This window comes from Zalophus californianus, chromosome 10 (assembly GCF_009762305.2).
Source record: "Zalophus californianus isolate mZalCal1 chromosome 10, mZalCal1.pri.v2, whole genome shotgun sequence".
In the NCBI taxonomy this organism is placed as follows: domain Eukaryota; kingdom Metazoa; phylum Chordata; class Mammalia; order Carnivora; family Otariidae; genus Zalophus; species Zalophus californianus.
Genome location: NC_045604.1, coordinates 91,407,842 through 91,423,234, shown reverse-complemented (window position 1 = coordinate 91,423,234; position 15,393 = coordinate 91,407,842). Strand labels below are relative to the sequence as shown.

General features: G+C 40.7%; 2 protein-coding genes across 9 annotated transcripts in view; both read left to right on the top strand.

Annotated features, from left to right (window-relative positions):
* LOC113932549 (ATP-binding cassette sub-family A member 3-like) overlaps nt 1-9,330 on the top strand; it is a 172,668-nt gene extending 163,338 nt beyond the window's left edge. For all 8 annotated transcript variants that reach the window (XM_035722357.1, XM_035722352.1, XM_035722358.1 and 5 more), the window contains 6 exons: nt 476-663; nt 1,718-1,888; nt 2,271-2,461; nt 7,814-7,887; nt 8,290-8,404; nt 9,077-9,330. In XM_035722357.1, coding sequence (XP_035578250.1) covers nt 476-663; nt 1,718-1,888; nt 2,271-2,461; nt 7,814-7,887; nt 8,290-8,404; nt 9,077-9,096 — 759 coding nt within the window. In that variant the 3' untranslated portion in view covers nt 9,097-9,330. The remainder of the gene's footprint in view (nt 1-475; nt 664-1,717; nt 1,889-2,270; nt 2,462-7,813; nt 7,888-8,289; nt 8,405-9,076) is intronic.
* A 1,268-nt stretch (nt 9,331-10,598) lies between these two features.
* The window catches only part of LOC113932540 (ATP-binding cassette sub-family A member 3-like), a 256,540-nt gene continuing 251,745 nt past the window's right edge, over nt 10,599-15,393 (top strand). Inside the window, 1 exon segment of the mRNA XM_035722222.1 lies at nt 10,599-10,719. The gene's annotated coding sequence lies outside the window, so the exon portion shown is untranslated.

The window sequence follows — 15,393 nt, the reverse complement described above, 5'->3', positions numbered from 1 at the left end:
TGTGCCTCTGAATGCAAATCCATTAAAGGGTTGGTTATTGGGAAAACAACACTCATTGCATTCTCCTGTTTGTGGGAGTGGGGAAAGGCTTTGCTTCTGGTTCAGCCTTACTGTGAAACAAGATCTACAAATGTGTAAGTTGTACCCAGTGCAAAAAACTTCCATGGTGGCCATGTCCTTTAGAGTTTCTTATTAATGAGGAGAGAATCTCATATTCTAATACTACTCCAAATTCAGTGGGCTCCGGGATTTTAACTTTTTCATTCCTAAGATCATTAAAAGTGAATTGAGGAACCTGTTATTCCAACTTATTACAATAGATCCAGCAGCCATCGCTGTGTAGGCTTTAGAAAAGAAAAATTCTTGGTAAGATTCTTAGAGACATGGCCTGGAGGACTGTGGTCTTCTATCTCATCCAGGGATGCTCAGCGGGATAGATGACTTGGGTCCTTATTAAGACAATTCTCATAATCAGGTGAAGTCAAGAGTTGGCTATTGTCCTCAATCTGATGCATTGCTGGAATACATGACTGGTCGGGAAATAATGATCATGTGTGCCAGATTATGGGGAGTCTCTGAGCCCCAAATTCAGCTGTATGTGAATAGATGGTTGAGTTCAGTGCAACTGGAACCCCATGCTGACAAGCTTATCAGAACCTACAGGTGAGTCATTTCATTATGATGATCTTTTTGTTGCTGCCATTAATGTTGACATGCTTCCCTATGTTTCTGATGTTTGAAATAAATGAGCACAGCTCCACCCAGGTCCCTCTGTCACACAATTATCTAATTGTAAAACTATCTCACAAGTTGCTAGGTTTCAGGTAATAGTAATAAGACAAATCAATGTAGTTCCATGTCTTTCCTTTGCAGAGATGGAACTAAATATCCCAGTTCTATTTGAACTGTAGCCTCTAAATCTCAAAAGAGATTATATTATTCTTCCGAGTGTCCATATGGTTGTCTCCCAAGAAAGAAGGAATCTAGGTCCCTTGAATTATGGTAGATTTTTATACTTGGGAAATCATGGTACCCTAAGCACAAGTAAACAAATGCCCCTGATAGTGTACCTAAAATCAGTTACATAAAATCATTCATCTACAGGGGCACCTGAGTGGCTCAGATGGTTAAGTGTCTGCCTTTGGCTCAGGTCGTGATCCCAGGGTCCTGGGATCAAGCCCCCATCGGGCTCCTGGCTCAGCAGGGAGCTTGCTTCTCCCTCTCCCTCTGCTTCTCCCCCTGCTCGTGCTCTCTCTCTCTCTCTCTGTATCTCTGTGTCTCAAATGATTTTTTTAAAAAAAAGTCACTCATCTACATTTCAAATGAAATGGACTCTGAGAAACAAACTGAGGGTTTTAGAGGGGAGGGGGGTGGGGGGTGGGTTAGCCCAGTGATGGGTATTAAGGAGGGCATGTACTGCATGCAGCACTGGGTGTTATATGAAAACAATGAATCGTGGATCACTACATCAAAAACTAATGATGTACTGTATGGTGACTAACATAACATAATAAAATTAAATTAAATTTAAAAAAGAAAGAAAATTAATTGGTATATACACCTGTACTGGGTTTGCTAACTTATTGAAGTACAACTAATCAGCATTGTGGAATTCTATATTACATGTTTGTGGATATGTTTGTGCTCTGTCCTATAAGTTACTAATTTATATAACTTCCCTTTCCCCTAAATTTTCTCTCCTTCTATGACCATAAAGTGGAGGAACCAAACGTAGGCTGAGTACTGCTATTGCCCTAATGGGAAAGACCTCACTCATTTTGCTGGACGAGCCATCAACTGGCATGGACCCTGTAGCCCGACACCTTCTCTGGGATGCTGTGACATGGACACGTGAAAGTGGCAAAGCCATCATTATAACTTCCCATAGGTGTGACTCATTTGGATGCTTGAATGAGGGTTGGCAAGTATGATAGTGGCTTATATGCAAGAATTATTTGGGGTTAGGAATATTGACAGTAAATTTGCATAGGTATGTGATTTCCACCTTAGTACTAATGAATGGAATGACCACAAATCTTTGTTGAGTTAAATAATTAAGAATGGGGAAAGAGCAAGACGTTCAGGAGCTGTTGTGTCTGGGGATTAGTACTCTACTACTAATTGTTTGAAAGCTTTTCACTTTCCAACTATGATCTTTATGATTAGCAAATTCCATTTCACACTGAAAACAGAGTCACAAAATCCTGGCTCCGTTTGAACTACAGAATGTCCTCCAAACCAGAACTTTCTATGCTATCATGTTTTGCTAGAATGGAGGAATGTGATGCCTTCTGTACCAGGCTGGCCATCATGGTGCAGGGAAAGTTCCTGTGCCTGGGTAGCCCTCAGCACCTCAAAAACAAGTTTGGCAACATTTACATCCTGAAGGTCAAGGTTAAGATCGATGCACAGGAGGATAAACTGGATCGTTTAAAGTATTTCATCACACTGACATTCCCAGGTAAATTAGGTTGAACTAACTTTTATAGAGATGTGTTAAATCATGGGGTTTTTTGTTTCACCATCCATATGTTTTATGTCTTCAATAACTTTCCTATGGGTTATTGATATTTATTGATCTTCCATAGTAAATTCCTTTTGGGAATCCTTCTTCCTGTAGTTTCTTAGCATAATAAGGCATATGTTTTCCACACATACAAAGGTTCTCACTCAGCTCTTGTATCATTTTAATAAGGCGGCTTCAGATTCAAGCTGTCAATATAAATTATATCACTAAAGTCATATTTTTGAGTACAATTCTCAATTATTTTCACATATTACCCATGCAAAGTTTAAAGGCTTTTTCCTCCAACTAAGCATGTATCCCTAGTCTTTTGATGTCTCAGCCAGGCTGTGGTACAGAAATGCAAACAAGAACCACTAAGCTTTTCTCTTCTCTCAAAACTAGTTCTGCTTCTGCTGCTAAATTCAACAAGCACCCCTCTGCCTACATGGTATAATACCAGAGATAGCAACTATTTTTTTCTGTCCTTTACCTCTCTTTCCTAAACATAAAGCAGAAGCATGGCAAAGATTTTAATAATGCTGGTTTTTTATCTTACTTTCCACTTTGTTAGGGTTGAGCAAAATATCACAGAAGTTCCCATTCTGTGTCAGGCTGAAGAGTTGTAAGTTTATCTTCCAGGCAATGGAAAATAGCATGATTGATTGCAGTGTAGGAACAGAGATCACAAAATAGATAAGAAATGAATGGAAGAGCAGATGTGGAGAAGGGATGTATGGGAAAATAATTACACCAGTGTTAGTCATAGTGATTGTGATCTGCCTATGACACCTGCAAATGGATGTGTCCATTAAGAAGTTCAATACTCACTTAACGCATTTATTGAGCACATATTTTTGAGTATTTATTCTATCAGACTTCCATTTCATGTGGTGTCTAAATTACCACAAAGAGAAGCTGTGACCAAAAAACCTCACTTACTGTGTGCTGTCCTAGCTTTGCTTGAAGGAGGGACACTAAACACTGACCTAAGACCTTGAGGATGTGGACACAAGAGGTTTAATGAGAATGTGGGTTCAAGGCACATTGTCTACTGTAACGTGGTTGCTGCCCCGTTCTTCCCTACATCATTCTAGAGCAAATACTTATTCAAATATGACAGAATCAAAAAGGAATTGACATGGAACCTACACCTAAATGTTGATTTTTAAAAAGAAGAAATAAATATTGCAAGCAAAAGTTATCCAGAATGTATATAAAGAGGATTTACCACAATAATCAGATATTTGGGATAAATGATTCTACACAAGCCCAAGGAAATTTAAGTGACGTGTGTTCTCTTTTTAAAATGCAAAGATGGGGGCGCCTGGGTGGCTCAGTTGGTTAAGCGACTGCCTTCAGCTCAGGTCATAATCCCGGAGTCCCAGGATCAAGTCGTGCATCGGGCTCCCTGCTCAGCAGGGAGTCTGCTTCTCCCTCTGACCCTACCCCTTCTTGTGCTCTCTCTTTTACTCTCTCTCTCTCTCAAATAAATACAATAAAATCTAAAAAAAATGCAAAGATGATTCTATTTCTACAACATGGAAGATTATATATTCTGAAAAGTACTGCTGGTAAAACAAAACTAGAAATTGATCAAAATTAAAACAAATGCATCTTTAATACAATAGTTGGCTTACAAACAAAAGAGAGAAAAACAATTTAACCAGAAAACAAGAAAAAAAAAAAAGAAGAAGAAGAAGAAGAAACCAAACAAAAGAAAGGAAACAGTGAGCAGTTAGAAAATGCTAATTGTGGAAGCAAATGCCATTGTAGCACTGGGATCACTGATGAAGTTCTGGACCCTCTTCAGGGTTGGGAAGCTCATGCTGAGACTGCCTTGTAAAGGGGGACCCTCAAGTGGGCGATCAGGAGCATTTCTGATTCCAAGCAGGAGCAAGCAGAGATCCTCTCTGGAGGAAAGGATCTGAAATTTAAGCTTGGAGTGGGGAGAGACTCACAAGAGGCAGATATGAGAAAGTACCAGAGGAAGGTCTACACTGGGAGGCCATATCACTTGATACATCCCAGAAGCCTCTCAGAAGGAACCCTACAGGAGAGGACTCTAAAGCTAAGAAAGATATTCTGTCCCACCTCACCTTCTATATAGGAAACTCCTTCTAAAGCTTTAAGAAAATTAATCTCAAAGATAAGTGACTGAAAAGATTATCATTGAATCCCACAGAAAAATATCATAAGTAAAAGAGGATAAAAGAAAATACCTACAGACACTGAAAGAACAGCAGAGCTATAAGGCCACAAAACAGTTGAAACTATTATCTAATATTTCAACATGAGCCTAAAGAATTAAGAAAAGGATGAATGGTATGTAAGAAAATCCTAAATTCCAATTGAAAGGACAAAGAGATTAAATGGCTAGCCAACAGGGTGATATGCAGACAGCTGACCACATTGGAGACAGTATTTTAAGTTAAATATTTCAGAAATACTTAACTATCAAGAGCAAACAAACCACATAGAAAGCAGGAGGGAAATGGAGATTGGAAAGGAGAAAAACAGAAAACCATCAAATGGAAACACAGGTAAGCTTTCAAAAAAAAGTGAGTGAGAGGTAAGGCAAGGACAATCCAACACAACTATGAAATTAGTCCAAAAGGAGAAAAGCAAAGCCATAGATTAGAACAAATACTAAAAACTATCATTCAAGAAAATTTCCTAAGATGAGACAAGCCTGCTTACTGAAAGGACAACCTGAAAAATTGACCCAGTATCATCAATACCAAGGAATATTCCAATATAACAATTGTATTTTAATAATAAAGTGGGATGACCTTTGGATGCCAGATAAAAAAAAAAACAAGGGGAAGAAAGAAAATTTATAAGGGAAGAAAATTAGATTGATTTTGGGCTTTGTGACAAAACATTTTATGCTAAGAAAAATGTAAGCCATAGTTCTCATATATAGTCAAAATGATCAAGATTAAAATTCAAAAGAGTTATAAACAAATAGGTATTCAGGGGATATTATTCCTGATGGCTCTCCCTGAAGACTACACAGACAAAAATTTCCCGTTGACTGAGGAATGACTGGAGAAGTTTCTGCATAAGTACTATTGGTGAGCACTGAATATTTATACCAGTATCTTAAAAAGAAGGGACAATTTATGGTATTAGGAAAAGATGTTAGAATGAAGTTAACCATTAGAACAAAAATATATTCTTTACTGGGCGCCTGGGTGGCTCAGTTGGTTCAGCGACTGCCTTCGGCTCAGGTCATGATCCCAAGGGTCCTGGGATCGAGTCCCATATCGGGCTCCCTGCTCAGCAGGGAGTCTGCTTCTTCCTCTGACCCTCTTCCTTCTCATGCTCTCTACCTCTCTCTCTCTCAAATAAATAAATAAAATCTTTAAAAAAAAGATTAAAAAAAAATATATATATATTCTTTACTGTATCACAAATATAACAGTAAGAATAAGAACCAGCCACAAAGTGAAACACATACAAACACAGACATATTTTGTATATTTACATTTGTATTGATATATATGCATTTATCCAGTATATATGCATATATAACTTTAAAAATTATATAGGAGGACTATAATTAAATATATTGTTCCTTTCAATATATGTAAATAGACTTAACTCCTGCATTAAATGAAAAAAAATTTCAGCTTGGCTCACAAGCAAAATTCAGTTCTCTAATGTGTATAAGAAGTAAGCACCACTAAAAAACCTAAATCAGAGAGATTAAAAATTTTGAAAATGGGCTTCATAATTCTCTTGCTATCCCACACTTGATCTTTAGCAACTTATTACATTTTTTATTGCAGCTTATGTCATCTGGTAGTGTCTGCCTTGTACAAGCAAATGCTATGGTCCCAATCTTCTCTGTAGATGCCTGACTCTACCCACATATGGGTTAGTTATTTGCCCTGAGTTTGCCCTGTCAGAAAACTGATGGGTTCAAGAAATGCATTAATTTGCAATTTGTCCAGCTTTCTTGTAGTAACAGTGGGAGTGACACTCTTCAACTCACTATATTTCACAGGTGAAACTGGACCAATTTTTAAAAAAGCAATGGCCCAATGATTCTACCTAAAGCTATATTTTAGATACTTGCATCCACCTGTAAAAGGAGATAAGTAAAATATTTAAGTCAGTAATATTCACAATAGTCAGACAACTTCTATGTCTATCAGTAGCCTAATTGATAAATTGCAGAATATTCATATGCCAGATTACTATTTAGAGAAGAAAACGAATTATAGCTATATGCAACCGCATGAATGAATCTCACAAACATTGAGTAAAAGGAGAAGAAAGAAAACATACCAGATGATTCTATTCACATAAAGGTCAAAGGTAGGAAAACTCTACCTCAATTTTTAGAGGTATATGCATTGGTAAAAACTACTTTGAAAAGGAAATGTCCACAATAACAATGAAGGTATTGGTCATTTTTTATGTGGGATAGAGGCTGAGGAGTGGGACATGGAAGTCTCTTCGTTACTATTACTTGGCCTAAATGGGGTGATTTCACCAGTGTTTGCTTTGAATAATTCATTAAACTCCATGTTTCAAATTTTTCACACACAAAAAAGAGCTTTATGGCATCATGGAAACAATACACGCATTAAAATTCACATAAGAAAATCCACTCACCCTTATAAACATGTATTTTTTACTTTAAAACATTTTGACCCCAGTTAATCCAATTTGCAACAACCTACAAATGTGCACTGATGAGAGTAAACACGTTTGTTCCAATTAGAAGTGGATACTAACCCTCTTCCCTTTCGTTCCACCAGTGGGTTCTTATTCACCAGTGAACAAAACCAGAGCACACAGCCTGACTTTGGTGATTTATATGTATGATTTCCTCTTTCACAGGACATGTAATAATGAAAAAGCAAGGGGGCCTTGTCCTGCTCTCCTCCCCACCGAGCACACAGCACATGCATACATATCCACACAACCGGAGTGAAAATCCGGCCAGCTCATATTCTCAACACTATGTTCAGGAATAAAGTCTTGTAACAGAATTTTAGAAGGCTCAGAGTTTTTCCATGGGGTATGTGAGCTGATAATTTTACTGTGCCTGAAAGCCTGCCCTCAATAACTGTTATGAAATTCATATAATAAGAATATTTCATCAGAAATAAATCCAAAAGGAATTAACCATGTCATATATATCAAAGAGAGCAGGTTATCTGACCATGTCCCTTTTTGTATTAACAATGTCTATTCACCCCTCTATTGTGAATAATTAAGTTGATGTAGCAATATTTTGGAAATTTAAAATGATATCTGCAAGATTATTCATCTATCCTGTCTTTCATTTCTTAGGTAGTGTGTTAAAGCAGGAGAATCAAGGGATCCTTACCTACTACATTCCCAGCAAGGACAACACCTGGGGAAAGGTAATGTAGAAACCATGACCTTCTAACATTTTATATTAAGAAAGCACTAATGATAGGGGGAGTATTTGATATCCAGGCATGTGTAATGGGAGCCTGACATTGTATAAGGAGCAGAAAGGTAACCTAAAGTATGATATTTTCCAAAAGTCCCTAGAATTTAATTGACTTATTCCTTAAATCCCATTATTAATCTCTGTCCATCAAGAGAAGGGGGACAGAGAACTGCTTCCTTGCAGATTCTCAATTATGTTTTCTATCGTTTTCTCATCTCCCCCTTTTGTCCACCAATATTAACTTGACAGGACTTGGAGGAAGTGCAGGAGAGGCTTATCTGGGTTGGGCACTGGAGGGGAGGACTATAAAAATGGTAACTGCACTTTTTTATTGCTGTTGTTGCTAAAGGTGTTTGGTATTTTGGAAGATGCTAAAGAGCAATTCAATTTAGAAGACTATTCCATCAGTCAGATAACGCTGGAACAAATCTTCCTGGCCTTTGCTAACCCAGAGAACACAGAAGGTGATTATAAAGAAAAGGTACCCTGAGATTCACTCCCAACCAGTGAACTTTATGTCTTCCTTAGACTACTCTGTCTATGCATGGACACACAGAGGGGCACTACTACGTGTGTGCCTATCTTGGTATAAATATATTTACATAATAAAGAGTGCCCCAAAGAAGAACATATGTCACTCCTTTGTAGATTTACATGAGTGGCTCATGTATACAGCATGTGCAAATCTAAAGACATTTGGAGAAATTCCCGTTCATTTTCCTAGAAATATAAAAGAGCGCCATTAATCAGGGTAGGAAAAGGACCTATTCGTGAGCATCCTGAATGTTTAAACAGAAACATCCAGAAATGGTGGTGCTGTCAAATGGGATAGCTTGAAAAGCAAGAGGATTATTTTTCAGTATTGAGTTATGGTTAAGAGGAGCAGTAAGCCTGTATCAAATCATCTTTTGCATGAGTACACACACACAGGTTTATACCAAAAAGGATGTAATTAAAATCAATACCAAAGCTTAAGGGGTAGGAGTAAGTTGGATTATTTCCAAAACTCAAACCAAGATTCTTCATTTGTAAGAGAATCTTTGTACCAAGACATTTAGACTCCAAGAACAGAAGGTAAAACACTTCTTTAAAAATAGTGTGTTTTCTTTCCTATTCTCACCCTACTTCTGATTAAGAGAGAAAGAAGAAGAAATGAAGTGGAGAGGGAGACAGAGAGCTCTTCCTCAGATCTTGTCTGGGCACATGGAGTACACCATAAGCCACATGAGAAATCTAATCACTCTCAAGATTCATGGGCAGATGAGCAGACAAGTAGGGATGACTGTTGTCCACTTGCAAGACAGAAAGCGTCCATGAAGCTACTCTATTTTGAGATGGTTTGTTCAAGGTTTTTATAGCCTCAGTTGGGTTTTGTGAGTAATAAAATGATACCCAGAAGCTATTCTGTGTTTTATTGTTTTGGGGTACAACTTTCTATGGGTCCCACTCCCACACATGCCATACATCACCACTGATTTCAGTAAAACAAGGCTCGCCACCTTTAAAAGAGGAGAGGGAACTCATTTGATTAAGCTATTACTTGTATCTAGTCTCACAGTTGGCATCATTAATGACTCTTTTTAAAATTACTTTAATGTGGTAGTCTCTTTCACTGTTCCTCCCTATCTTCCAATCCACCTCTTATCTTCGAGAAAGAAACAAAAAATTATATGTCAGTTCCTCTACTAAGCAATTTACATGCAGGTGTAAGTAAGAAAAATCAAGAGAAAACACCCGAACCTGGACCAGCAGCCCTTGGTCCTGCAGGGTCCATCCAGCACGCTTTCCTGACAAAGCTTAACCTAACAGTTCAAGAGCCCAGCTCCATTTAGCCCTGAGAGGCCCGAACCCGATACCTGGTCCAGTAGGGAAGAGATTTGCCCTCTGACAGAATCCAGAACCTGGGCTTCCAACCATTAAGCTACACTGGAGGTGCGTATTGGCTGGGGCGGGGGTCCGCCAAGAGAAGCGACCATCAGTGAATTGCAGCAGCATGAGAGAGGTCCGGGGGTGAGGCCCACTGAGTGGCTGGCGGGTCAGGGCAGCGCGTGCAGAGGACGCAGTGGGGGTCTCCACGCGCTGAGCGCCCACGGGCAGAGGCGGCGCATGCCACCGGGGCGAGGCGCGTGGACGGCGCGCCCTAGGCCGGGTCGCCGCGCGTCTGGGGCTTTGAGTGGCCCCCGGAGCAGGGTTGCGGGCCCCTGTGCCTGCGCCTCTGCAAGTTATCTGTTGACCCCCACAGACCGTGGAGGGCGGCGACCACTGAATCTCCTCCCACTTCCTGCCACCAGCTACTGGCCCGCTGAGGGTGACCATGACACATGAGGGAGAGGGGAGCCAGCGACAGATGGAGGATGGTCGGGTCGTCCAGTGGGGTGCAGAGGCAAAGAGCCTGGGAGCAAGCGAACGGGCCCGAGGTAGGGCCCTCAGGGTGGTGGGGCCCCAGGGCAGTACGCGAGGGAAGAGTTTAGTGAGGCCTCACGCTCTGGGGTGTCCCGGGAGGGTCCAGTGCGCCCGGGGTTGGGGGGGGGACCGCGGATAGTGACGCGGGGGGGATAGTGAGATGCGTGCTGGGAAGGTGGTGAAGCCTGAGCGCGCGAGGGCTGCGGGGAGCGAGGGGCGGGTGGGGCCTGGGCGCGTGTGCGCATGCGCGAGGAAGGGGCCCGCGGTGGCTGGGCGGTTGGGGAAGGCGTTGGCAGGAGGCACCGCGCCGCGGGTGACGCTTGTCCCTCACAGGTGGAGGTGGAGGTGTGGCCGTGGCGGTTACGAGGCCTGAGCGGTGAGTGTGGGACGTCCCCGCCCTGGTGTCTTCTCCCCAGATTCCCCCGGGGCGGCGGAGGGTGCTCCCTGGAGTGCCCCCGGGAGGCCGACCCGCCGGCCGCACTCTGAGCGCAGAGCCCGAAAGTGCGAACCCCACACAAGACCCCCAAGCCCCCAAATACACTGGAACCCACCACAGCCATCTCAGCTCCCCCCAAAACGATACCCAAACCCCCTTGGAAGTGATACACATATAATATTACCTGTACCTCACTGTCGACTGTCAGGGGCCGCCACACCCAGTGTTGACCCTCCCTCCTGTTTTGCGTGTCCCTCGCTGGACCTCACTCCCATCCTTTTTCTCTCCGGGTCCCCCTGCTCTGGGGAATGCATCCAGGGCTTCCCAGGGAGGAGAAAGTGCCCTCCCCCTCAAAAACACCAAAACAAACACAGGAAGTAAAAGACACTTCTCTGGACCCCGAAACACACACAGAAGCTAACGAGAACAAATTCAACAAAATTTTATTTGGGCTGTACCAAGTATTTGAAAGCCAGGGCTCTGGAGGCACGTGTTGTGGGTCTAGGCCTGCGGAGTCCAGAATTTATTTGCTGTGTGACTGTCCCAGTCAGCTGGGGCTGCCCTAACAGAATACTGTAGGCTGGGTGACTTAAAACAACCAATGTATTTCTCACAGTTCTGGAGGCTGGGAAGTCTTCCGTCAAAGCTCCATGCAGATTCAGTGTGTGGTGAGAGCCTGATTTCTGATTCACAGACAGGCATCTTCTCAACGTGTCCTTCACATGGTGGAGGGAGCAAGGGAGCTCTCTGGGGGCTGTGTCATAAGGGCACTAATCCCATTCATCAGGGCTCCATCCTCATGAGCTCGTCACATGCTGCGTGTCCCTCATGGTGATACCATCACACTGGGGTTAGGATTTCAACATACGAATCTGGGGAGAAGAGGAGGACACAGACATTCAGATTATCGCAATGACCTAATGTAAATTGCTTGATTTCACTAAGCCTCAGTATCCTCCTGTAAAAGAAGCTGGATACTATTTGTACCCATTAGAATATTTCAACTGACAGGAGGTAGTAAACGTTCAAGAAATAGAGGAAGGGGTATGGAAGTTAAGTGTTGCAGGAAGCTCAAGTGTCTTTGTTCTCCTCTGCCAAAGCGGAAATTGCACTGAACTACGTTAAACAGGCAAGGAAGACTTTATGCACGGCTCTAGGAACTGGGAACACAGGCCAGAACTCAGTCTGAGCTCAGTTCTGCTCAGACAAGGGATGGGAGGGTGTTTGAGGGCTGAGTGAGACAGTGGGAATGTGCTGGAGGACTGTAGAGGGGAGGTTGACCAGGAGAACACATTGAGTAACTTCCTGAAGTTTGCTCTGTGGTTCTCTGTGATTAGGCCATGTGTGTTTGCTGTTGGTGCCTGTTAGAAGCTAGCTCCTACCCTCCCACAGAGACTGGGAATAGGGGTGCTATCTTCCTTGAGGATTACATTTCAAAGGATGGCTCCCAAGCCCTTCAGAAAGAGAGTTTGGGGTTGTAAAACGGAAAAGAGGCTTGTAAAAAGAGTTATATATGTTTTAAACAGAGAAGGGATATTTAATTAAAGGTTTTCTAAAGCAGATGCCCAGAGAAAAGGGTGGTCAGGACCTAGAACCAGGGAGAGCCATATGTATAGTATTAGTCCAGCCCAGAGGAACATTCAAGCCATCTTGGTCCCCTCATTTTATGTAAAGTAGGCAGAAGATTTAAAAGGAAAGATAACCTCTGTTTAAGGAGAAGAAAGCTGCTGTGTTTCATTCAGAACAGCTCAGTGCTTTTCAGAAGAGGAAATAAATTGTAGTGAGTATAAGTCTCATTCTAAGAATTTAGGACTGTAAGCAATGTAATGGCTTAATTTTCAGTAACTCCATTTAATTGTTTTTTGAGAGCCCACACATCAATGGGTTGCCCTAAAGTTTTTTAGACACACCAGGTTCATGTCCCTTCAACTTCCTCCTCCTTTCCCTCCCACCTCAGTGTTGCATCCAAGTTTGGGAAGGACAGGAGTGGCAGTGCATTTAGTATCTAAGGCCAGATTATTGTAGATGAACTGGTTCCTGGCCTGGCTCTTGTGGAGTCAGACCTCTTCTGCCCGAAGATTCTCCCAGATCTGTTTCAGAGATAGTGAAGAAGGTGGGGTGACAGGATATTAAGAAGGTTTGCTTTTCCTCTTTGTGCATAATTTCAAATCATTTGTGTTATCCTAGAAAGGACGAATGGAAAGAACTAGACTTTGTCCTTTTAGGCTTAGGTGTTCCTCTCTCTTCTTTGAGACCAAAAAAAAAAAAAAGATTGAATGGGGGATGGGACACTAAGATTGTATTGAGGTGCAAACTTTTAGTTAATATTTCAAAATATTACCCACTATAAGAGCAAGAGAAAAAAGTTTTTGGGTCAGTCAGTACAACAGGTAGTTCTTCACAGATTTATAACCCCTAACATCTGAAGAAGCAATTAGAAAAACGGTACGATTGCCTTGTATAGAATTCAAGTCTTACAGGCATAACAAACTGTAGAATGTGTAAATCTCCTGTATTTCACTCTTGAGAGACAAATACTGTCAACACACTAGAGTACATTCTACCATTTTTCTTCTCTTCTTCATAAACTAACTTATATATGTATATTTTTACAAAAAAGTATATCACATAGAATGTTTTGCATCTTTTCCACCCTCATGATATATTATCCTCCCATGAAAGTACATTTTTATCTTCCTCTTTGAAACAGATGAATAGGATTTCACTGAAGGGATTGCCATTATTTATAGCATCATTCTGTTTACATTTTATCTTCCTATTTCCAATGTTCTGGTGAATGATCATCTTTCTGTATGAATCTTTGTTTTGCTCTGGTTTTGCTTTAGGAACTTTGTTTCTGGTTTTGTTTTGTTTTTCTCTTTTAAGACTTTGATCGGCATAAACTCCTTTATTGTTAATGTAGCAGACACCTATTGAGTGTCTTTTATCAACCAGTGAGGGATAATATTTACCCTGATGTGAAGCCCTACCTTCTAATGAAAAGTTCAAGAATGGTATAATTGCACAGATAGAAGGCTGTCTGAATTGTAAGTTGATGTTACGCCATTGCCATATAAACAAAACACCTGCCATGCCATTTTGAATGAGGTTAGTCTTGTATGAATTGAGGTTTTCAGGATTGTGGTCTTTAAATAAATAATGCGCAATGCAGTAGGCTCCATGTTGTTTGAGACACAAAGGAAAATGACACTATCCCCACTACAGGGCTGTCGAAGATATCTTGTCACATTCTTAAAGCTAAAGATTGTTTTTTAGCCTCTGTGTTCAGTATATAGGAGCTATAATGATTTTTAAAATTTTTCACTTGAAGTATAATTTACATAAAATGGAATGCCCAGGTTTTGAGTGACAGTTTGATCCATTCTGAAAAATATATACCTCTGTGAAGACACAGACCATTTGTATCACAACAGAGAATATCCTCCTGCCCCTTTGTTTTCACCCACCACTCATCCTGCACACCCTAACCCTTGATAGGATTTTGCCTGTTCTGGGTATTTCACATGAATGCAGTCATGTGGGATGTACGTTTTGTGCCTGGCTCTTTCCCCTTATACCCCTATGTCACATCCATACCTAGAGTACTGATCTGTTTTATGTCTCTCTAATTTTATATGGCTTCTTTATGTATTCTAGATAGAAGATCTTTATCAGATAACATGTATTGTGAATATTTTCTTTTTCTGGCTTGCCTTTTGGTTTTCTTAGCAGTGTCTTTTGAAGAGTAAAAGTTTTTTTATATTACTTATTCCCAGTTTATTAATTTTTTTGTGTCCTAAATAAGAAATCTTCACATACCAGGTGATGAGGGTTTTCTCCTGTTTTCTTTTGAAAGCTTTATATTTTTAGACTTTTAATTTAGATCTGTGATATATTTTGGGTTCCTTTTTATGTATGGTATGAGGTAAGGTCAGTGCTCGTTTTTTTTCCATACACATATCCAGTTGTCCCAGCATCGTTTTTTGAAAAGTCTTTTCTTTACCCGTCGAATTCCCTTGGTAATTTGTGGAAAATAGGACTGTGACTGTAATTGTGTATTAATTATAATTACAGTCCTGTAATAGGACTGTAATTGGGACTGTATTTCTGGACCCTATTCTGTGTCGTTGATCTATGTTTCTGTCTCTTCACCAATACCACACTATTTTTTGTTTCTATTTTTGTGGTGCTTATTTCCCCCTTCCATTTGAAGAACTCTATATTTTAGAGAGATTAGCCGTTTGCCAACAATATAAGTTGCTAGTTTTCTCAGTTTGTCATTGGTCTTTTGACTTTGTTCATGTTAATATTTACCACACAACACTTACTTTTTTTATATATGTTATTTTATGAAACTTGTATTGCTAGTGGATTTTGATTCATGGAGACTTTTCCCACTCCCACATTTTATCTTTTTCCAAATGACTACTCATTTGTTCCAGCAACATTTTTTTAAAAATACACCTTTTGCCCAGTGAATTCAATGTTACCTACGCATATCCTGAATTTCTGTATGTACTTTGGTTTATTTCCGGACTTTCTATTTTGTTCCATTTGCCTGGCTTTCAATTAATGTACGAGTACCACTTTTTTTTTTTTTAAGTAGGCTCCACA